This window comes from Rhamphochromis longiceps, linkage group LG4 (genome assembly GCF_057381845.1).
Source record: "Rhamphochromis longiceps isolate RC_006_pf linkage group LG4, R_longiceps_female_GT1.1, whole genome shotgun sequence".
In the NCBI taxonomy this organism is placed as follows: Eukaryota; Metazoa; Chordata; class Actinopteri; order Cichliformes; family Cichlidae; genus Rhamphochromis; species Rhamphochromis longiceps.
The window spans coordinates 34,016,274-34,032,903 of NC_140560.1; the positions used below are offsets into that span (position 1 = coordinate 34,016,274).

At 41.5% G+C, this 16,630-nt stretch overlaps 2 protein-coding genes and 2 non-coding genes across 5 annotated transcripts; all 4 read left to right on the plus strand.

The window, feature by feature from the left end:
• The first annotated feature begins 632 nt into the window (after positions 1 to 632).
• On the plus strand, positions 633 to 8,689 carry slc25a39 (solute carrier family 25 member 39). Of its 2 annotated transcripts, none has more exons than XM_085404679.1 (12): positions 633 to 852; positions 2,524 to 2,629; positions 2,744 to 2,803; positions 2,934 to 2,984; positions 3,395 to 3,561; positions 3,658 to 3,725; positions 4,159 to 4,283; positions 4,380 to 4,553; positions 6,309 to 6,418; positions 7,138 to 7,219; positions 7,302 to 7,382; positions 7,463 to 8,689. In XM_085404679.1, exons 2-12 carry the CDS (start codon positions 2,533 to 2,535, stop codon positions 7,579 to 7,581), a joined length of 1,134 nt encoding a protein of 377 aa, XP_085260805.1. In that variant the 5' UTR covers positions 633 to 852; positions 2,524 to 2,532; the 3' UTR covers positions 7,582 to 8,689. The 2 variants fall into 2 exon arrangements, with proteins under 2 accessions (XP_085260805.1, XP_085260806.1); XM_085404680.1 differs by having other exon boundaries at positions 634 to 852; positions 3,452 to 3,561.
• Positions 8,690 to 11,294: 2,605 nt separating this feature from the next.
• rpl3 (ribosomal protein L3) lies at positions 11,295 to 15,305 on the plus strand. The gene is made up of 9 exons (XM_085404681.1): positions 11,295 to 11,446; positions 11,963 to 12,155; positions 12,917 to 13,085; positions 13,441 to 13,576; positions 13,781 to 13,967; positions 14,054 to 14,316; positions 14,396 to 14,491; positions 14,626 to 14,745; positions 15,170 to 15,305. Exons 1-9 carry the CDS (start codon positions 11,444 to 11,446, stop codon positions 15,212 to 15,214), a joined length of 1,212 nt encoding a protein of 403 aa, XP_085260807.1. The 5' UTR covers positions 11,295 to 11,443; the 3' UTR covers positions 15,215 to 15,305.
• Positions 13,618 to 13,709, plus strand: LOC146672161 (small nucleolar RNA U83B). Its single transcript, XR_014911643.1, has one exon. It is a non-coding gene; the product is annotated as a small nucleolar RNA U83B (small nucleolar RNA).
• Positions 14,966 to 15,098, plus strand: LOC146672162 (small nucleolar RNA SNORA54). Its single transcript, XR_014911648.1, has one exon. It is a non-coding gene; the product is annotated as a small nucleolar RNA SNORA54 (small nucleolar RNA).
• Positions 15,306 to 16,630: the final 1,325 nt, after the last annotated feature.

The window sequence follows — 16,630 nt, forward strand, 5'->3', positions numbered from 1 at the left end:
CTATCTATCTATCTATCTATCTATCTATCTATCTATCTATCTATCTATCTATCTATCTATCTATCTATCTATCTATCTATCTATCTATCTATCTATCTATCTATCTATCTATCTATCTATCTATCTATCTATCTATCTATCTATCTACTTTTCAAGAGACATTTGGCCAAGAGGGCAGCAGACACACAACATAACTTATAACATAACACTTCTATCAAGATATTGTAACTGAAGAAAAAGTAGCGGGTTAATTGGAATGGAGACAGAATAAAGCAAAGTCATGCTAAATAGATCATGTCTTTATTTTGTAACCCTTTCATAAATCATGTTGACTACAGTTTATTTATCAATGTAAACGTCTGGGAGGATTTAAACGCGGCACTTTAATTACAGTGTAATGAATGGATGTCCCTTTTTTTTCTTGTGTAAAGTGTGATGCTTCGTTGTTCAGGATACGGATACGCCTGACTAACGGAAAAACTGTTTTTCATGTGTCAGCGAAGTGCAATGGGTCCTCCAGGTGGCGCCAAAGCAACGGTAGCGACAGGGGGGGCGGCGGGGCGGGGCCAAGCGAGTCCATTCCTGATCAGTCCGGATCTACAAATCATGCGCACAGGCCTCCTGCGGTTATGATACGCCCATGACTGCGCGTTCATGATTATGAAGTCGACGTGCATAGCTTGTAACCTGCACTCTGAGGCGAGCTAAGCTGCCTCCAACAAGATGTTTACGGGTTATCCACGGTGGAGCACCCGAATAATCAGACGAAGCACGGCAGAATGGTGTAGCTCTTAACTGATATGGGTGAAGACACCTGTGTGTTTCCCGGCAACGCTCATAGCTAAAGCAGAGGTGAGAAACGTCGCTTGTAAACAGCTAGCTAGCTAGCGACTCAGATAATGTGCAGTGAAACGCAGGTGGCTGACAGCACATTTCAGAAAGGTTTGCTTCAGTGAATGTGATCACTGCATTCACAGCTGCCTTGAAAGGCAGCTATTCCTCCTCTTATCTATCTGGACTTCACATGTTTTAATTCTATTACAACCAAAGTCAGCTAACTTAAGTGGGGGAAAGAACACAATGTCCTAGCACGCGATGTCTTCGTGCATCCGCTGTGTTATGCAGCAGTTTTTTTGTTTTGTTTTGTTTGCAGAGAAGCATGTAATCTGCAGTTTCTCATGTTCTGTCAGCACATGTGAAATGTTTATCTGGCGTCAGACGTGACAATTATCCATGCAGCATTGTGTAAGAGAGATTAAAAAGGGAGAAGGAGCTGTTGAGCTGCATGTGTGTTGTGGGCACTTGGTGGAAGGAGACTTGGCCAGACAAAGAAGCTTATTGGGAAGACCAAGGCTGAGGGCTATTCTTGTCACTCTAAACTATAATAAAGTTAGCCAAGGAAGCAGAGGTCAACTACACAGTAAAGAAGTTTTCACAATGCAGTGCATGTTTTCTTTAACTTTATTTTGTTTAAACAAAGTTGTCTGGTTTTTTTTTCTGCAACATGCTCCATCATTTAGGAGTGGGCAAGAAGACAAGGCATGCGTGTTATAGATAAGTTATCATAATGCTTTAACAACTCCACCTACTGTAGACTCACCCTTCCTACTCACATAGTTGTTCTTTTTGCACTTAAATTTGTGTCAAATAGAAATGATGAACTGTGTCTTAACAATGAACTGAAATACTGTCAATAACAGTGCTTTTCCTCCTCCAGATGTTCCACTTCCTTTAAGTTGTTTCTTTTTATCATCATATAAATAAGCCCAAAAAAAGAAACCTGGCTTCCAGTTTTGTCTGGTTTATATTTCTTAATTTCCTTAAATTCAAGCTTCTCAGAGTGAATTCTGAGCATTATATGACAGTTTAACTCTTCGTAATGCATGGAGACGAATACAAAGTCTGTGAAACTTGAAAAGACTTTTAAAAAGGGTTTTAGTGACAGTAATTTGAAGGCTCTCAGGAGCAGGAGTCACACACTAGGAATTGTGATCTAACCGGATACTGATCCAGCTGCAAACTCAGTGTTTGGTTACTGATCCTTTGAGTCACTGACACTCCTTCCTCACAGTTTTACATAACAGGGAGATAGTGTTGTGTAAAATGGTAAGGCAGCTCTGTCAAGTTTAGTTAATATACACCTCGTGTTATCTCAGTTTACATTCTCACACATGTGTAATTATACTTTTAAATTTCACATTTAGATTTGCTTTTTTAGCTTTTTGACCCAAGTTTTTATTGTCTGAAAACTTTTAGTTGTAGTTTATTTTTCAAGATGGGTATTACAACATAATTACACTATTCTTGACTCCAGAACTGCAAGGATTAGACAGGTTATTGAATAATAACTATTAAATTAATCTCAAACTGCTGCTGATAATTGATCAATTAGTTTAAGTGCAAGACCATGTTTGAACCACTACAAATTTTTTAAGGGTGGAGAGCATTTTTTAAAGCTATGGTTTTAAATATTAATGTGATTGAAACCTTGGTGTGACATGCTGTTTCTCTTGGTCTTGACAGGTTGGCAGGATGGGCGAGCGAGGCGTCAGTGGCCCCGTGGCTGCGATCTCTCCAGTGCAGCAGATGCTGGCCTCTGGCACTGGAGCCCTCATCACATCTCTGTTTGGTGAGAAAGAAACAAAGGCTGGAGTTGTTCTCTGTGTCTTAGCATTGGCACTCAGTTAATTGTTTATCAGCTCTTGTGTGGTTGTGATAACTAAATTCATTCTTGTGTTTGCAGTCACGCCACTAGACGTTGTGAAGATCAGGCTGCAGGCTCAGCAGACACCGTTCCACCAAGGTAGGACCTCTTGTTCTTTTGTGGTTTACTGAGTTTGCTTTTAACATGTTTTACTCTGATGCTTTGCTCTTAACATTAACCCCACTAAACCTGTCCTCCTGTGTTTGTGCTCTGTCCTTCGTTTTCATAGCTTCAGCGTCTTTTTCTGCTCCGTGGGATGGTGTCTCACGTCATTCCAAGTGTAAGTATTTGCCCCGCCGTTGCTAACACTTGATCAGATGTAGATTAGCATACCTGGTTTTCTGCTTTAAAAACAAATGTCTTCTGGTAGTGAAAACAGAAAGTTCCCCTTGTAAATACATTCATGTGAATTCTGCCTCTTTTTTTTTTTTTTTTTTTTAGACTTTATTTGAAAGGTTTCTCGGTAATCGGCACTAAATAAACCGGCAGAGGCAAGGACAGGACTGTGTTATCTACAGAGCAGCTGTGCGGTCATTGCTTTTGCTTGTATTATTAATGACATTTCTCTCCTGTGTGAAGGCTTGTGTGACTCAGTTTAGGAAACACTTGTAGTTTCACATTGCTATTGTGAGATGTGCTAATTTTGTTTTTTAATCATAGTTGTTTTTTGTTTGTTTGTCTTTTTAATAGCTAATAATCTGAGTGTGGTTTTCTCTTCCTCTGACCACCTCATGTGCCTCCTCACAGGGAAGTGTTTCCTGTATTGTAATGGGCTGATGGATCACATCTATGTTTGTCAGAATAGAACCAGTTGCACCAGCTGGTACAAAAAGCCAACTCAGTTCAGCGGGACTCTTGTGAGTAGTCATGCATTAGTGGCTTTGTTTTTCCTACAATTGGTTTACAATTAACATCATATAAGCTCTCTTTTTTGTTTTTTGTTTGTGCGACAGGATGCATTTGTGAAAATCACTCGCCATGAAGGTCTTCGGTCTCTGTGGAGCGGGCTACCACCAACTTTGTGAGTAACATCTAGTAAAGTTTCAGTACTCGTAGAATAGACACAGAACTGAAGTGTAAGAAGACCTAAATTCAGAATTAAATTTCTTAAACTTTAAGTAAGTACAGTTTTATTTTGAAAGAGTGTAGTATTTGGAGCATTGCACTCAATGTGCATAGCTTCAACTGAATTAAATATCACTGAGTTTTAGAGAAAAGGAAACCGGGAGTGTCTTGGAGAAAAGAGAAGAAATTAAAAAAACAAAAAATAAATAGCAGAACTTGGTTTAATAAAGTACTTCCTTGCGCTAAAGCTGCATTTTAGTACCTGACACGTCAGTCTCATTCTAGTAAAAAAATTTGCATATTATTATAATTTTATGAGAACTTTCCATTGATATGTTGTAAAGTGTGCAGTTCCTCTGTTCGAAACCTTTGTTTGTTTATGTTAACAGGGTGATGGCAGTACCTGCCACTGTCATTTACTTCACCTGCTACGACCAGTTGCGGGACTTCCTGACATTCGGTGTGGGTCTTCAGGGCAGTCATGTCCCTCTTGTTGCTGGGGGTCTTGCCAGATGTAAGTGCATGGAATAAAACAAAAGCTCCCCACACAGAAATCACAGCAAAGTACTGACAGTGCTCTTTAAGTGAAACCTTTGTGTCTGTTTTGCAGTGGGAGCCGTGACGGTGATTAGCCCACTGGAACTGGTCAGGACCAAGATGCAGTCCCGTCAGCTGTCCTACAGCGAGCTGCGGACATGTATCCGCTCTGCTGTGGCCCAGAATGGACTTCTGTCCCTGTGGAGGGGCTGGGGACCCACCGTTCTCAGAGATGTACCCTTTTCAGGTGAGACACATCATGTTGATTACACTTAACATGCTAGTGCGTAGGGATGGGTATTGATAAGATTTTCACGATTCCGATTCCATTTTCGATTCTGTTTAACGATTCGATTCTTTATCGATTCTTTTTAAAAAAGGAGAACACTAAGGTCGATTAGCTCAGAAGTTTGTTTTATATCTTCTCTTTGAACAAGATAGAAATTTAGGAGTAACATGGCCTTACAAACCCAACAGTGAGATCAATGGGGTGTCACAGGGTCCCCAGGAAAAAAAATTGTAAATGTAAAATAAATATTCTTCTCTAGCAATAACAAAGTATAACATAAATTATTCAGTAGCAATTACACAAGAATATCCAGTAATGTCCCTGCCTACAATTAAACACATTCACTTAATGAAAATCGGGGGCATCTGCTGTGGCAAATGTGTTCAAGCCTTTTACCACAAACTTAGTCACTGCTCGGTGACATTCGTCTATCCTGGCCTGAAAGGAGATGCTACCGGTAGACTGCAGCGAGAACTGGCAGCATCTGAGCCAGCCAGACTCTGTCTGTCTCATCATGGTCACCTAAATGCACAGTAATGGCAGGTTTTGTAATAAGGCAGATCGCGCTAACATAATATGCACTGTTAGTTGATTATTTACCTGCCGCATTAACGGGAGAGGACGTGCAAACGTTACCGCTGCTGCTGGGTTGAGATTCACGAGTCCGGAGCGGAATTAAAAACACGACATTCATCTAAGGTTATCGTGTGTTTTGTGAGCAAATGCTTTTGCATATTCGTAGTGTTTCCTCCCTTAAATGAAATATCTACTTTGCAAGTATTGCAAGTTGCCCTGTTGTCATCTGTTCTCGTAAAATATAACCAAACTTTTGAGCGTTTGAGCTGCTTAGGTGCCGTGTTTCCTGCCAGGTAAATGACGCTCCGCAACGTGGTAACGTAATTCGGGGCGACTGGAATCGATAAGGGAATCGTTTGCAAAAATGGCAAACAATTCCAAGGAATTGAAACAGTGGGAACCGGTTCTCAACAAGAACTGGTTTTCGATACCCATCCCTACCAGTGCGCCACAGAAACTTGTCTAACCACTCCTGCAGCATTGTTATTCCACCACTCCCTTCCGTCTGTTCTAAACAGACGTCTTTTTGTTAAAATAGGACTCTTTCCTTGTTGTCATCGATGAAACTCTTCCAGAAGCCTCATAACCATAAGCTTATGAAGCTCACTGCCATAAATCATAAATTAGCTCCACGGATTTGACAAGGAGAACATTTATCCTAGACCTTCGATTTAGTCTCCCATAATAACCTCTAACCCTTTTCGCCTTGAAAATCTTATAGAGGCCCCCTGGTAACAAAATAGGTGTAGCATTGTGCTTAATTTTTACTGCACCGCATTTGAGCTGCAGAATAGATTTTCTCTTTACCAGTATTTATTGACTGTAAGGCTTCTATTTCCACTTCATTTAACTATTTTGATAAGGAGGAAGTAAAAACGTCAATTTATGCTGCTCTTTGTCCTGGTAATTGGGACACGGAGAGCGATTGGCTTCCATAAATTCTCTAGCGTGCTGCTGATGTTTGGAGTTCTTTCTTTTGAGTTTGCAGCCAAGAGGAGCTCGTACTGGTCAAAGTTAAGTGTTGGTTAATTTCAGAGAATTTCTAAATGTAGAAATCCACAGAAGAGCAGCTGAAAAGACAGTAGTTTGACTCTAATGTGGACCAAAGTAACAAATTACCAATCTCTGTGTTTGCAGCTTTGTACTGGTTTAACTATGAAATGGTGAAGGCCCGGCTTTGTGAACAGTCTGAAGTTCCTCAGGCCAACTTCTCTATCAGCTTTACTGCAGGAGCTGTTTCTGGAGCAGTGAGTACTCTGCACACCTGCCCTTTGTTACAGTTGTTAAGCATGTTAAATGTTAGGATATCTGACACCTGTACTGATATCGCTGAAGCAGAGTTAGTTTCTGCTTGAACCCAAATGATAATAAACTTTAAAAAATGTGCCGCTATGGAAAACAGTGCTTTCTTTTGCTCACCTACTGCGATTACCATGCTCATAAATTTATGTGAATGACTTTATAACACTAAAGCACCTGATACCAAAGTCTGAGAGACTGCATTGGATAACTTGGGGGAATCAGGCCAGTGTCGGTCACACATTCACACTGTGATGTTACTCAAGCAATAATTACCCAACTGGTGATATAAATAGTTTCCTTTCAAGTGCAGCTAACATCTACTGCAATTCATGAAAAAGAACTTTTAATCATGGTGGAAATCCACGTAACATGCACCAATGTCTGCAATACTGCACTGTTTGTTTTCTTTATGGACTGATCTTTGTGCAGAAACATTAAGAGTCTGAAACTCTACAGATCCATTGTTTAAGGGAATAAAAGTCTAACTTTGCTGCCTGTAAAACATTCATGCAGATGTGTATCTAACTCCTTTTGTGATGGCTCTTACTGCCCAGTAAACCAATCATTGCTGAGTAAATGTTTCCTGTGTTGCCCTGAACTAAACTGGCACTTAGTCATATTGCATATAGCACAGTTTATGACTCTTTCCGTCTGCTGTGTTTAGATCGCTGCAATCCTGACGCTGCCCTTCGATGTTGTGAAGACTCGCAGACAGATCGAGCTGGGAGAGATGGACACTTTGGGAGGTCTGCGCATGACATGCGTTCATGATGTAGGCACTTACGTTGTGTGAAATTTACATACTGATGTTCTTCTTATGCCCTCTAGTTTCTGTGAAGAGAACGTCATCCACCTGGCACATCATGAAGGAAATACGGGCCGAGTTGGGCTACAGGGGCCTTTTTGCAGGTACACATTTATCCGATTGTATGCCAACTGAAACTTATAATGTGTGCTTTGCATAAAAATAACATGTTTATTTTCCCCAGGTTTCATGCCCAGGGTGATCAAAGTGGCCCCAGCCTGCGCTGTTATGATAAGCAGCTATGAGTTTGGAAAGGCCTTCTTCCAAAAGATGAACCTTGATCGAGAGCAGCTGGCATTGTGAAGGCGGTCACTGTGCCGCTGGTTGTTTGTCACAGCAAAACATGCAGAGAATAATTCAGGACAAGTCTGAAGAGTCAGCCCATTTGTGGAGATTTCTTTTTTTTTGCAGATCCACGCACCTCACCACTTACCCCGCATCCCTGGACACAATAAGGAGCCTGAATCCCAGGCAGAGATTTTCTGGGACCACAAACTTTGTGTGCTTAATGGAGTAAAGTTTAAAAGATAGAAACTTTGTTTAGTGGTTATGTAAAGGAACATGTACCAAATCATTGTAGTCTTATTGTGCTCTCATTTTTCCAATGAAACGGAGGAAATGAGGAGGAAATCTCAGTGAAGACCCTGAACCTGCTCACCTGCTATCCAGGACAGTGGGGGAGGGAAACCACCTTAAAGACTGCATCCTTATCGGGTGAAAGGAAAATGTTTCTTTTCCTGCACTTTGGATTGTGCGACAGACTGCATGGTGTGTGCAGGCCTGAAGACTTCCTGTCAATGTAAAGCATGACAATTTTGACATTTATCTGCTGTGTAGATGAGTAAACGATATGGTTCGTATGCTGGATAGATTCGGAGCACTCTTACGTTTGCAAAACAAGTGCTGTGAAATGAAATCATAAAAAGCAACTTAAGCTTCTTTTTAAAAAATGTTTGTAAATGAGGAAAGCCATACTGTGGGTTTTCAAGGATAACCTTACATTAGTTTGGCTAAATTGAAGCAGGCCTTATTGGAATAAATAATACGATTATTCCAATTACGTGACATAATCTTCTGTGAAAACCACTGCAGCAAACTTCTCAAAAGTCACAGATGTCACCAAAAAATGTTGGGAGGCTTGTTACAAAAAGCAATAACAAAAAGGAGAAAATCTCTGCTCATAAAAGTTTTGGACTTCTTATCTGCAATGAACAAAAACACTGGGTCATGAAACAAAATATTTCTGCCTTAAATTGCAAGATAAATGTGATTGTGTGTCCTTTGTGTTTTCTTTTTTGTATGTGTGAAATCTGAAGGTGGCTTCATCTTTATGCAATGAGTGACTTATTTCCTATGATGTGGTATTGTAAATGACCACTATTTAATAAAATTTCACTTATGCGTTAAGTTATGTTGGCTCACTATTTATTAGATTACCCAATGGGCACACACATTGATTTGGGATAAAAGTAATTTTCCTTTTAAATCACCAAACAGAAAGTTTGAAATCTTTGGCTGATTGTCTGGATGCTCTCGTCCTGTCCCTAGCATCTGTTACACCAGTCCTCTGCATGTCCTCATATTTCCATGAACCTCCAAGGTTTTGCTCTTTTCCTGGCAGCTCCATTTTCAGGATCCTTTGTCCAGTATCTACTATCCCTCCTCTGTAAATGTCCAAAGCACCTCAAACCATTTGACCTGAGCTCTCCCTCTGATGTACTCATTTCTAATCTCCATTCTGGTCACTGCTGATGAAAATCATAAAGTCTTCTGCTCTGCTGCCTGACATTTTATTAGTGCCACCATCTCCAAACCATCACAGCAGCTCTCACAACCATCTAGTAAACCTTCGCTTACACTTTTGTTTGACCGCTCCACCCACTCCAGCAATGGTACACTTCACCTCCATTCCTCAGGCACCTCCGTCTGTCTTCTTTCTCTCATTTTCTTCATTCATCAGCTCCTCCAAAATACTCTTTCCATCTTTTCAAGACACTCCTCACTTTTTAGTGCATTTCCATCTCCTTAGCCTATCCTGCCGTGCAGCTTTTCCGTTTCTTCTTAGCCAGTCAGTAGAAGTCCTTTTAATCTTCCTTAGTTAAGATAAGATAACATTGAACTTTATTAATCCCTCGGGTGGGTTCCTCTGGGAAATTCGATTTCCAAAAAGCACAGCACCAACAGAAGTTACAGAGTTACAGAATATTATATATATATATATATATATATATATATATATATATATGTATGTATACACACACACACACACACACATACACACACATATATAAATACAGAGACAAATATAAATAAAATATACAAAGGGGATAAATAGAATAAATAGGAATAAAAATAAAAATAAAAATACAAGTGAATTGCACATTTCAAGTATTGAGGTCTATTGCACCATTGACTATTTACAAAAAGTATTGCACAAGGTATTGTACAGTGAGGTGAAGAGGCACTACAGCTTCCACCCTCACATCCAACTCGCTATAAGCCTTTTCCTCTGCCACCTCTCTCTATTTGTATGCAACTAGCCTCCCAGTACTCCTGTTTACTTTCTGCATTTTACTATCCGACTTAGAATATTTTCTTGTACTTCCTCATTAAACCGCAAATTTTACCTCACCACATTAGCAGCAAACATAAGGATAAATGCTTATTTCTACTTGTATAAATATTAATAAGTCCCCAACACACAGACAAAACATATTAAGGATTGTACATTAACATAAAGCTGTTGTACACACACACACACACATATGAAGAGAGAGAGAGTATGCATAGTATGCAAATGGCTACCAAACAGCCATCATAATTCGTCATACAATGAGAACAGGACAAATCAACAATTGACAATGACTAATTAATATTAAAATCTGTAACATAATGTATTGTTTGGAGTTTAGTCTGTTACTGTTACTATTTTTTTTTACCATTTCTTCTTGGAGCAACTGTAACCCACATAATTTCCTTAGGGATTAATAAAGTATTCTGATTCTGATTGTTTCAGGATGTCCTGCCATTATCCAATGACACATCTGCTTACCTGTATCTTTTGCTCGTTTCTCCTCTGCTTTTCTCTTTTTTCTAAACTGAGGACCTGATGGCTTTGAACTTTTCTTGTCCATCTTCCATTGGTTTTAATTTTGCACTCCAGTATGAACACCCATCCCTCAACCCAAGGATCACCACAACATGATCTAACACACCTACACCTTAGTTCACAGATTCACTTTGTCTAGGGTGCATTTCTGAGATTTCACACAACCCAGGATTCAAATCATGAATACATAATGGTCTTGGATTTACAACATTATAAATGAAATTTGGAAGCAGCCGGCCTTTTCGACGGGTTGTGTGTGAGACTTTAAATCATCAAACTGTAAATTTTAAATTGTTATTGATCCCTTTATCTCGAGTCCTAAAGTGTATATTTATTTTCTTACTCTTCTTATATATATTGTTTGTTTACTTGCACTGCTGTAACTGGAGCCTTGTCGTCTCTCTATATACTGGACTCTAGCGGAGATGACAATAAAGTTTACTTTGACTTCAGCAGCAAGGAGGTGCACCGAGGGCTCTCGCGCTCACTTTTCGTGTATAGAATTTCGAAAAAAAACATCGGTGCAAATTATAAGTCTGTATTATAATGTCTGGTATTTTCGTGTTTGTTGGTTTGTTTTTATTTTGTTTTATTTTGCGAGTTGGTTATTAGATGCTGCTCCAGCCGGTCAGAGAATCCCCCGCCGCCCCGCCCTCTCCTCTCTGCGCCGCAAGCAGCAGGCGCACCTCGCAAACGAAGGGCGCCCTTACTCCCAGCAAATGGGCGATAGAAAACCGATCGGTGCCTATGACATTCGGGGTCATAGGCACCGATCGGTTGCCGCCCCGGGCAACCGCCCGTGTCGCCCGTATCTAAAACCGCTACTGATGACTAGTATAACATAAAAGATTGTTCATACTGTGTATGAGCGTAACGCAAAATTTGTGAAAGCAAACAGCGGCATCTAGTGGTTTATTTATTTTACTACAGATACTCGTTACCAACCAGGGGTGGAGCTTCTTGGAAGATTTTCACGCTGACTCTCGCGATATTTGCTCTGGTATATACAGGCAGTTTGCCCGTCACCGGGCCTCTTTCAATCGGATCGGAGACGAAATGGTGAGTAATCCTCTTTTGCTGCTTGTACTCTGAGCACCAATCCATTTTCTATCTCATGCATCCCACCTATTTGACATGTATAAGAAATGCAGTTTGATTTCAGTGTATATTTTATGACAGTCTTGTGTAGATTTCACTGCTATTTTCATCCCAAATATAAGATTTCGGTATGCGTGTTGAGCGACTCTGGGGCCAAAATGGCTGCTTTAATTAGGCCGTACTTATTTTGCCTATTACCGCCTCAGTCTCCAGTAACTTATTTTATTAAAGTTGTGGATAAAATGGATTGTCTTAAAGCTAGGGTTCCTATTGTGTGGATTCGGTTTTGACAGCCGCACGCTGCGAAGTGCTAAAGGCGGTTAGCTAAGCTAGCACGTCGAATCTAGCGTGGTAAATGAGAGTCCACGCTGGTTTCGGTGGAAAATTCACCTCACAGGTGCTAGGAACCGTGTGTATAACGGACACTTCTTGGATACACAAGATTAAATTTTTTTTCTTCTTCTTCACTCTTGGCAGTCCCACCGTAAGTTTTCGGCTCCGCGACACGGATCCCTGGGCTTTCTGCCCCGCAAGAGGAGTCGTCGTCACCGCGGTAAGGTCAAGAGCTTCCCCAAGGATGACCCCAGCAAACCCGTTCACCTGACTGCCTTCCTGGGCTACAAGGCCGGCATGACTCACATCGTCCGGGAGGTGGACAGACCTGGCTCAAGTAAGTGCAATTAGACTGCAAATGTAATACAGCAAACCCTCGAATTTAAAAAGAGAAGTCATAGTTGGTGATTGGACCTTTTTCACAGTAGCAACTTTAGCTTCTGTCTGCAAGAGAAGCAAGTGTAATAAATGCATGACGATGCATCTTAACTTGATCATTGTTGCTGATGGTGGTAAAGTTAATGAAAGCTACCAATCGCCTCCTTTTTCAGCATTAGTGTTAAAGTTTGGAATTAAAAAGAAAAACGCAGTTTTAAATTATTTCCTGAAAGTTTGACAGCCAGAGAAAAAATAAGTGACTGCCATTAATGGCAGATTAAGCACTATTTGGCAGGTTCTGTTGAAATATCACTGTAATAATACTTATAACAAAGAAAATGTAATTAATGATACTAATTGTGTAGATGGTCATTTATATCTATGGGAAGTGAGTATTTAATACCTTCCTAGGGGATCTTACAATATACAGATACTTTAAAACTAAAAACCTGAATAAGTTTAATCGGCTGTCATTCTCATTTTAATTTAATTTTTTTTTTGTAAAACAAGCCTCGTCTGCAGTGAAAAAGGTCTAGGGTTAGTTATGGTGTTCTGCCTGTGATGATTCCCTCGACGGGCGGACAGAATGGGTCTATAGCCCCTTGCTGAATGTCGAGCACTGAGCGCAGTTTCTACCATGAGTAAACAAATCTAATGAGTTGAAGAAGTTACTGATTATATCAACTATTAGTCAAAATTAATCAACGCTTTCTCTTACAGAGGTGAACAAGAAGGAAGTGGTTGAGGCAGTGACCATTGTGGAGACTCCTCCCATGATCGTGGTTGGTGTTGTGGGTTACGTCAACACACCTCGTGGTCTGCGCTCCTTCAAGACAGTCTTCGCTGAGCACATGAGTGATGAGTGCAAGCGTCGCTTCTACAAGAACTGGTGAGTCTTGGGGACAAAATGAAGCTCATCCCGTTGCAATGAAAGTGCTTGAAGCAGATGTTAGTTGCTGGTGGAAATGTTAGGAACTGCATTTTCACTGAGCGAGTCTAACATCACGGTGGCCCTCTGTGGCAGCTCCGCTCAGGTGCCCCGTGCCCTGATGAGCTCCGGGCTCCTCTGGCCAGTGGAAAGTGCTTCTTAGAAACTGTGCCATGAGCCGAAACCCTCACTAGCTGATACAGCCCTTCTGTCCACACGGAGGCAGGGCAAGCAGCTATGCACTGCGTTCTTCCGCTGCCCCTCATGGGGGTTATGAAGGACCTGTGCCAACCTATGTGTTGCTTCATGCTCTCAGGTACAAGTCCAAGAAGAAGGCTTTCACTAAATACTGCAAGAAATGGCAGGATGAGGAGGGCAAGAAGCAGCTGGAGAAAGACTTTGCAGCCATGAAAAAATACTGCCAGGTCATCCGTGTCATTTGCCACACACAGGTTGGTTTGTTCCCTTGATTTTCTGTTGATTTTTCTTGAATGTCTGTCAGTGAAGAGACCACGGAACTCGCGTCAGGCATGGCGCCCGAAACTTATGAGGATATCTTCCATGCTGCCTTCCTTCTGAGACTACATAGCTAGAATTATCGGTGTGCTTTTGAGCACTGCATATTTTCTGTCCTAACCAGGCTTTGTTCTTTGCAGATGCGTATGCTGCCCCTGAGGCAGAAGAAAGCTCATCTCATGGAGGTGCAGGTGAACGGAGGCACCATCTCTGATAAGGTGGACTGGGCCCGTGAGAAGCTGGAGCAGGCTGTGGTTGTCAACAAAGTTTTCACCCAGGACGAGATGATCGACATCATTGGTGTCACTAAGGGTCACGGATACAAGGGTAAGATACTTGAGCCTCTTTCACAGCATCAGCTGCTGGTTGAACCTGAATTTATCATGACGCTGACCGAATGTCTCAACTCTTAGGTGTCACCAGCCGTTGGCACACAAAGAAGCTGCCTCGCAAAACCCATCGTGGTCTACGTAAGGTGGCCTGTATCGGTGCCTGGCATCCTGCCCGTGTGGCCTTCTCTGTGGCCCGTGCTGGTCAGAAGGGTTACCACCACCGCACAGAGATCAACAAGAAGATCTACAAGATTGGTCAGGGCTACCACCAGAAGGACGGAAAGGTGGTGAAGAACAACGCCTCCACAGAGTACGATCTGTCCAACAAGAGCATCAACCCCATGGTAGGATCTTAGACACATCTGTACTTTGTGTCAGCACTCCAGCCTGGAAGCTGTGATTGACCTTGTGTTTTAATTACAGGGTGGATTTGTCCATTACGGAGAAGTGAGGAATGACTTTGTCATGTTGAAGGGCTGTGTTGTGGGGACCAAGAAGAGGGTGCTGACTCTGCGCAAGGTGAGACTAAAGTGAAGCAATTAGTTGTGCTAATTGACCAGTTTCATACTAGGAGGATTTTTCTTTTCTTAGACAAAGTTGGTTAAGCAAGCTCTGGGATATAAAGACTTGATTCTTGTTCTCTCTCCCTCCAGTCTCTGCTGGTGCAGACAAGCCGTCGTGCCCAGGAGAAGATCGACCTCAAGTTTATCGACACCACCTCCAAGTTCGGTCATGGTCGCTTCCAGACCGTGGAGGAAAAGAAAGTTTTCATGGTAAGACTTTGTTCTATAATGGCTAGTTTCAGACTGGTTAAGCAGACGACAGGCCCAGGATAAGACGTGTGCGGATGATTTTGATCTGAGCCATGCAAAGCTACTCTAGAATTAATGAATAAAGTGGTGAAGCTGGAAATGAGTCCAATAAGTTCCCCTTTAAAGATTGACCACCTGAAAGTAAAAGCTTTGTAATACGGCAGTTAGTTTTTGAGTTGTCCTGCACTGTTCGTAACCTGGTTCAGTCTTCAGTATGAACTCTGGGTTCCATTCCAGTGCCACAGTGAGCTCCAGTGAGGCAGGGGAGCAGTGCCTCTCTGTGCTGGCTCCCTGTTCACTCTCTGGGAACACGTCTGCTTCGAGCCAACAGGAAGACCATTAAGTTTTGTCACATGATTGATGGTTCTGTTTCTCTCTTCCACAGGGACCCCTCAAGAAAGACCGCATTGCCAAGGAAGAGACTGCTTAAAGTCCCGGACTACAATGTCTCTGCTACTTTGACTGTCACCATCTTCACTGTTCTGCAGAGTTGTTCAATAAAAACAAAAGATGGAATAACAGCCTTGTCTTTTTTTTAATTAACATACATTAAGCTACAAAAAGAGCTTGCATTACAAGTAAGAACTTCAGCTATTATGTTGCTACGTTGATATCAACAGGTGCTGAAATTCTATTTCGAGGCCTGAAATTTGCACTTTTATCAGCTGCCATGTTTGCAGCCAGACCTGGCCATTTTGGACATGAAGGAAAAGCTGACAGGGTTCAGCTAATAGGTGTTATATCAAAAGCTTAAGGTAAACTAAACGGGCTGCATCTCGCAGCAAGTCGCCTCAAATAATTTAAATTCAAATGATGGTTGAGATGTGCAGTTAAGTGAATGAAGTTGACCTTGCACATTTACTAACTGGTCACTTCGAGTATACTTGTACTGAGTTGTGCTTGCATTTTCTATCAGAAGTGCTTTAAAATAATTGGAACAAAGAAATGAGATGGTCCTGATAGGATATCACTGCAGATCCAGGACACAAATCTCATGTTGCACTACATCCCATTGGATTGAGATGTGGTGACTGGAGGCCATAACAGTGCAGTGAACTCATTTTCAGGTCCAAGAAATCATTTTGGAAACTACTGGAACATGATGTACACTGTAATCTAAAAGCAGGCTGTGATGCTCCGTTGCTACTAAGGGCTGAAAATGCACCCAACCTCATTCCTCCAGCAGCAGCAGCCTGAACTGCTTATACAAGGTGTATGAGATGTCTTCTTTGAGCGCTGACATTAACAAAGTATATTCACCCAGATATGTTCTGGTTTTCAGACCATTCTCTGTAAACCCTGGAGATGGTTGTGCAAGAAAATCCCAGAAGATTTGCAGTTTCTAAATCAGAGCAGGCAGTCTGGCACCAACAACTGTGCCACATTCAAAGACATTTAAATCACCTTTCTTCCCCACACTTGATTTGAACTTGAGCAGGTGATCTTGACCATGTGTTCACGTCTAAATGCACCAAGTTACTGCAATGTGATTGGTCAATAAAATACATTAATTGCATTAACGAGCAGTTGAACCTAATAAAGTGGCCAGTGAGTGAAGGATTAAAGCAGCCCGACACAGTGATGAACAGGAAAAACAACACAATGCAAGTAGTTGTATTGTGAACCTGGCATCCCCACTAATAATGACGTGTACAAATATTCACCAAACTCAGTAGTTTGGTGGGTACAGAGAGAGTACTGCAAGGCCAACAGAAATTAGCGTAGCCCTGGTTCCATCACTACACAAGCTGGTTGGATTTTTCCACAAGCTGATCACAAAAATAAGCAGTGAGGAAAAAAGATGTTATGATACTTATTTTATTCAACAAGATAATCTGATAATATC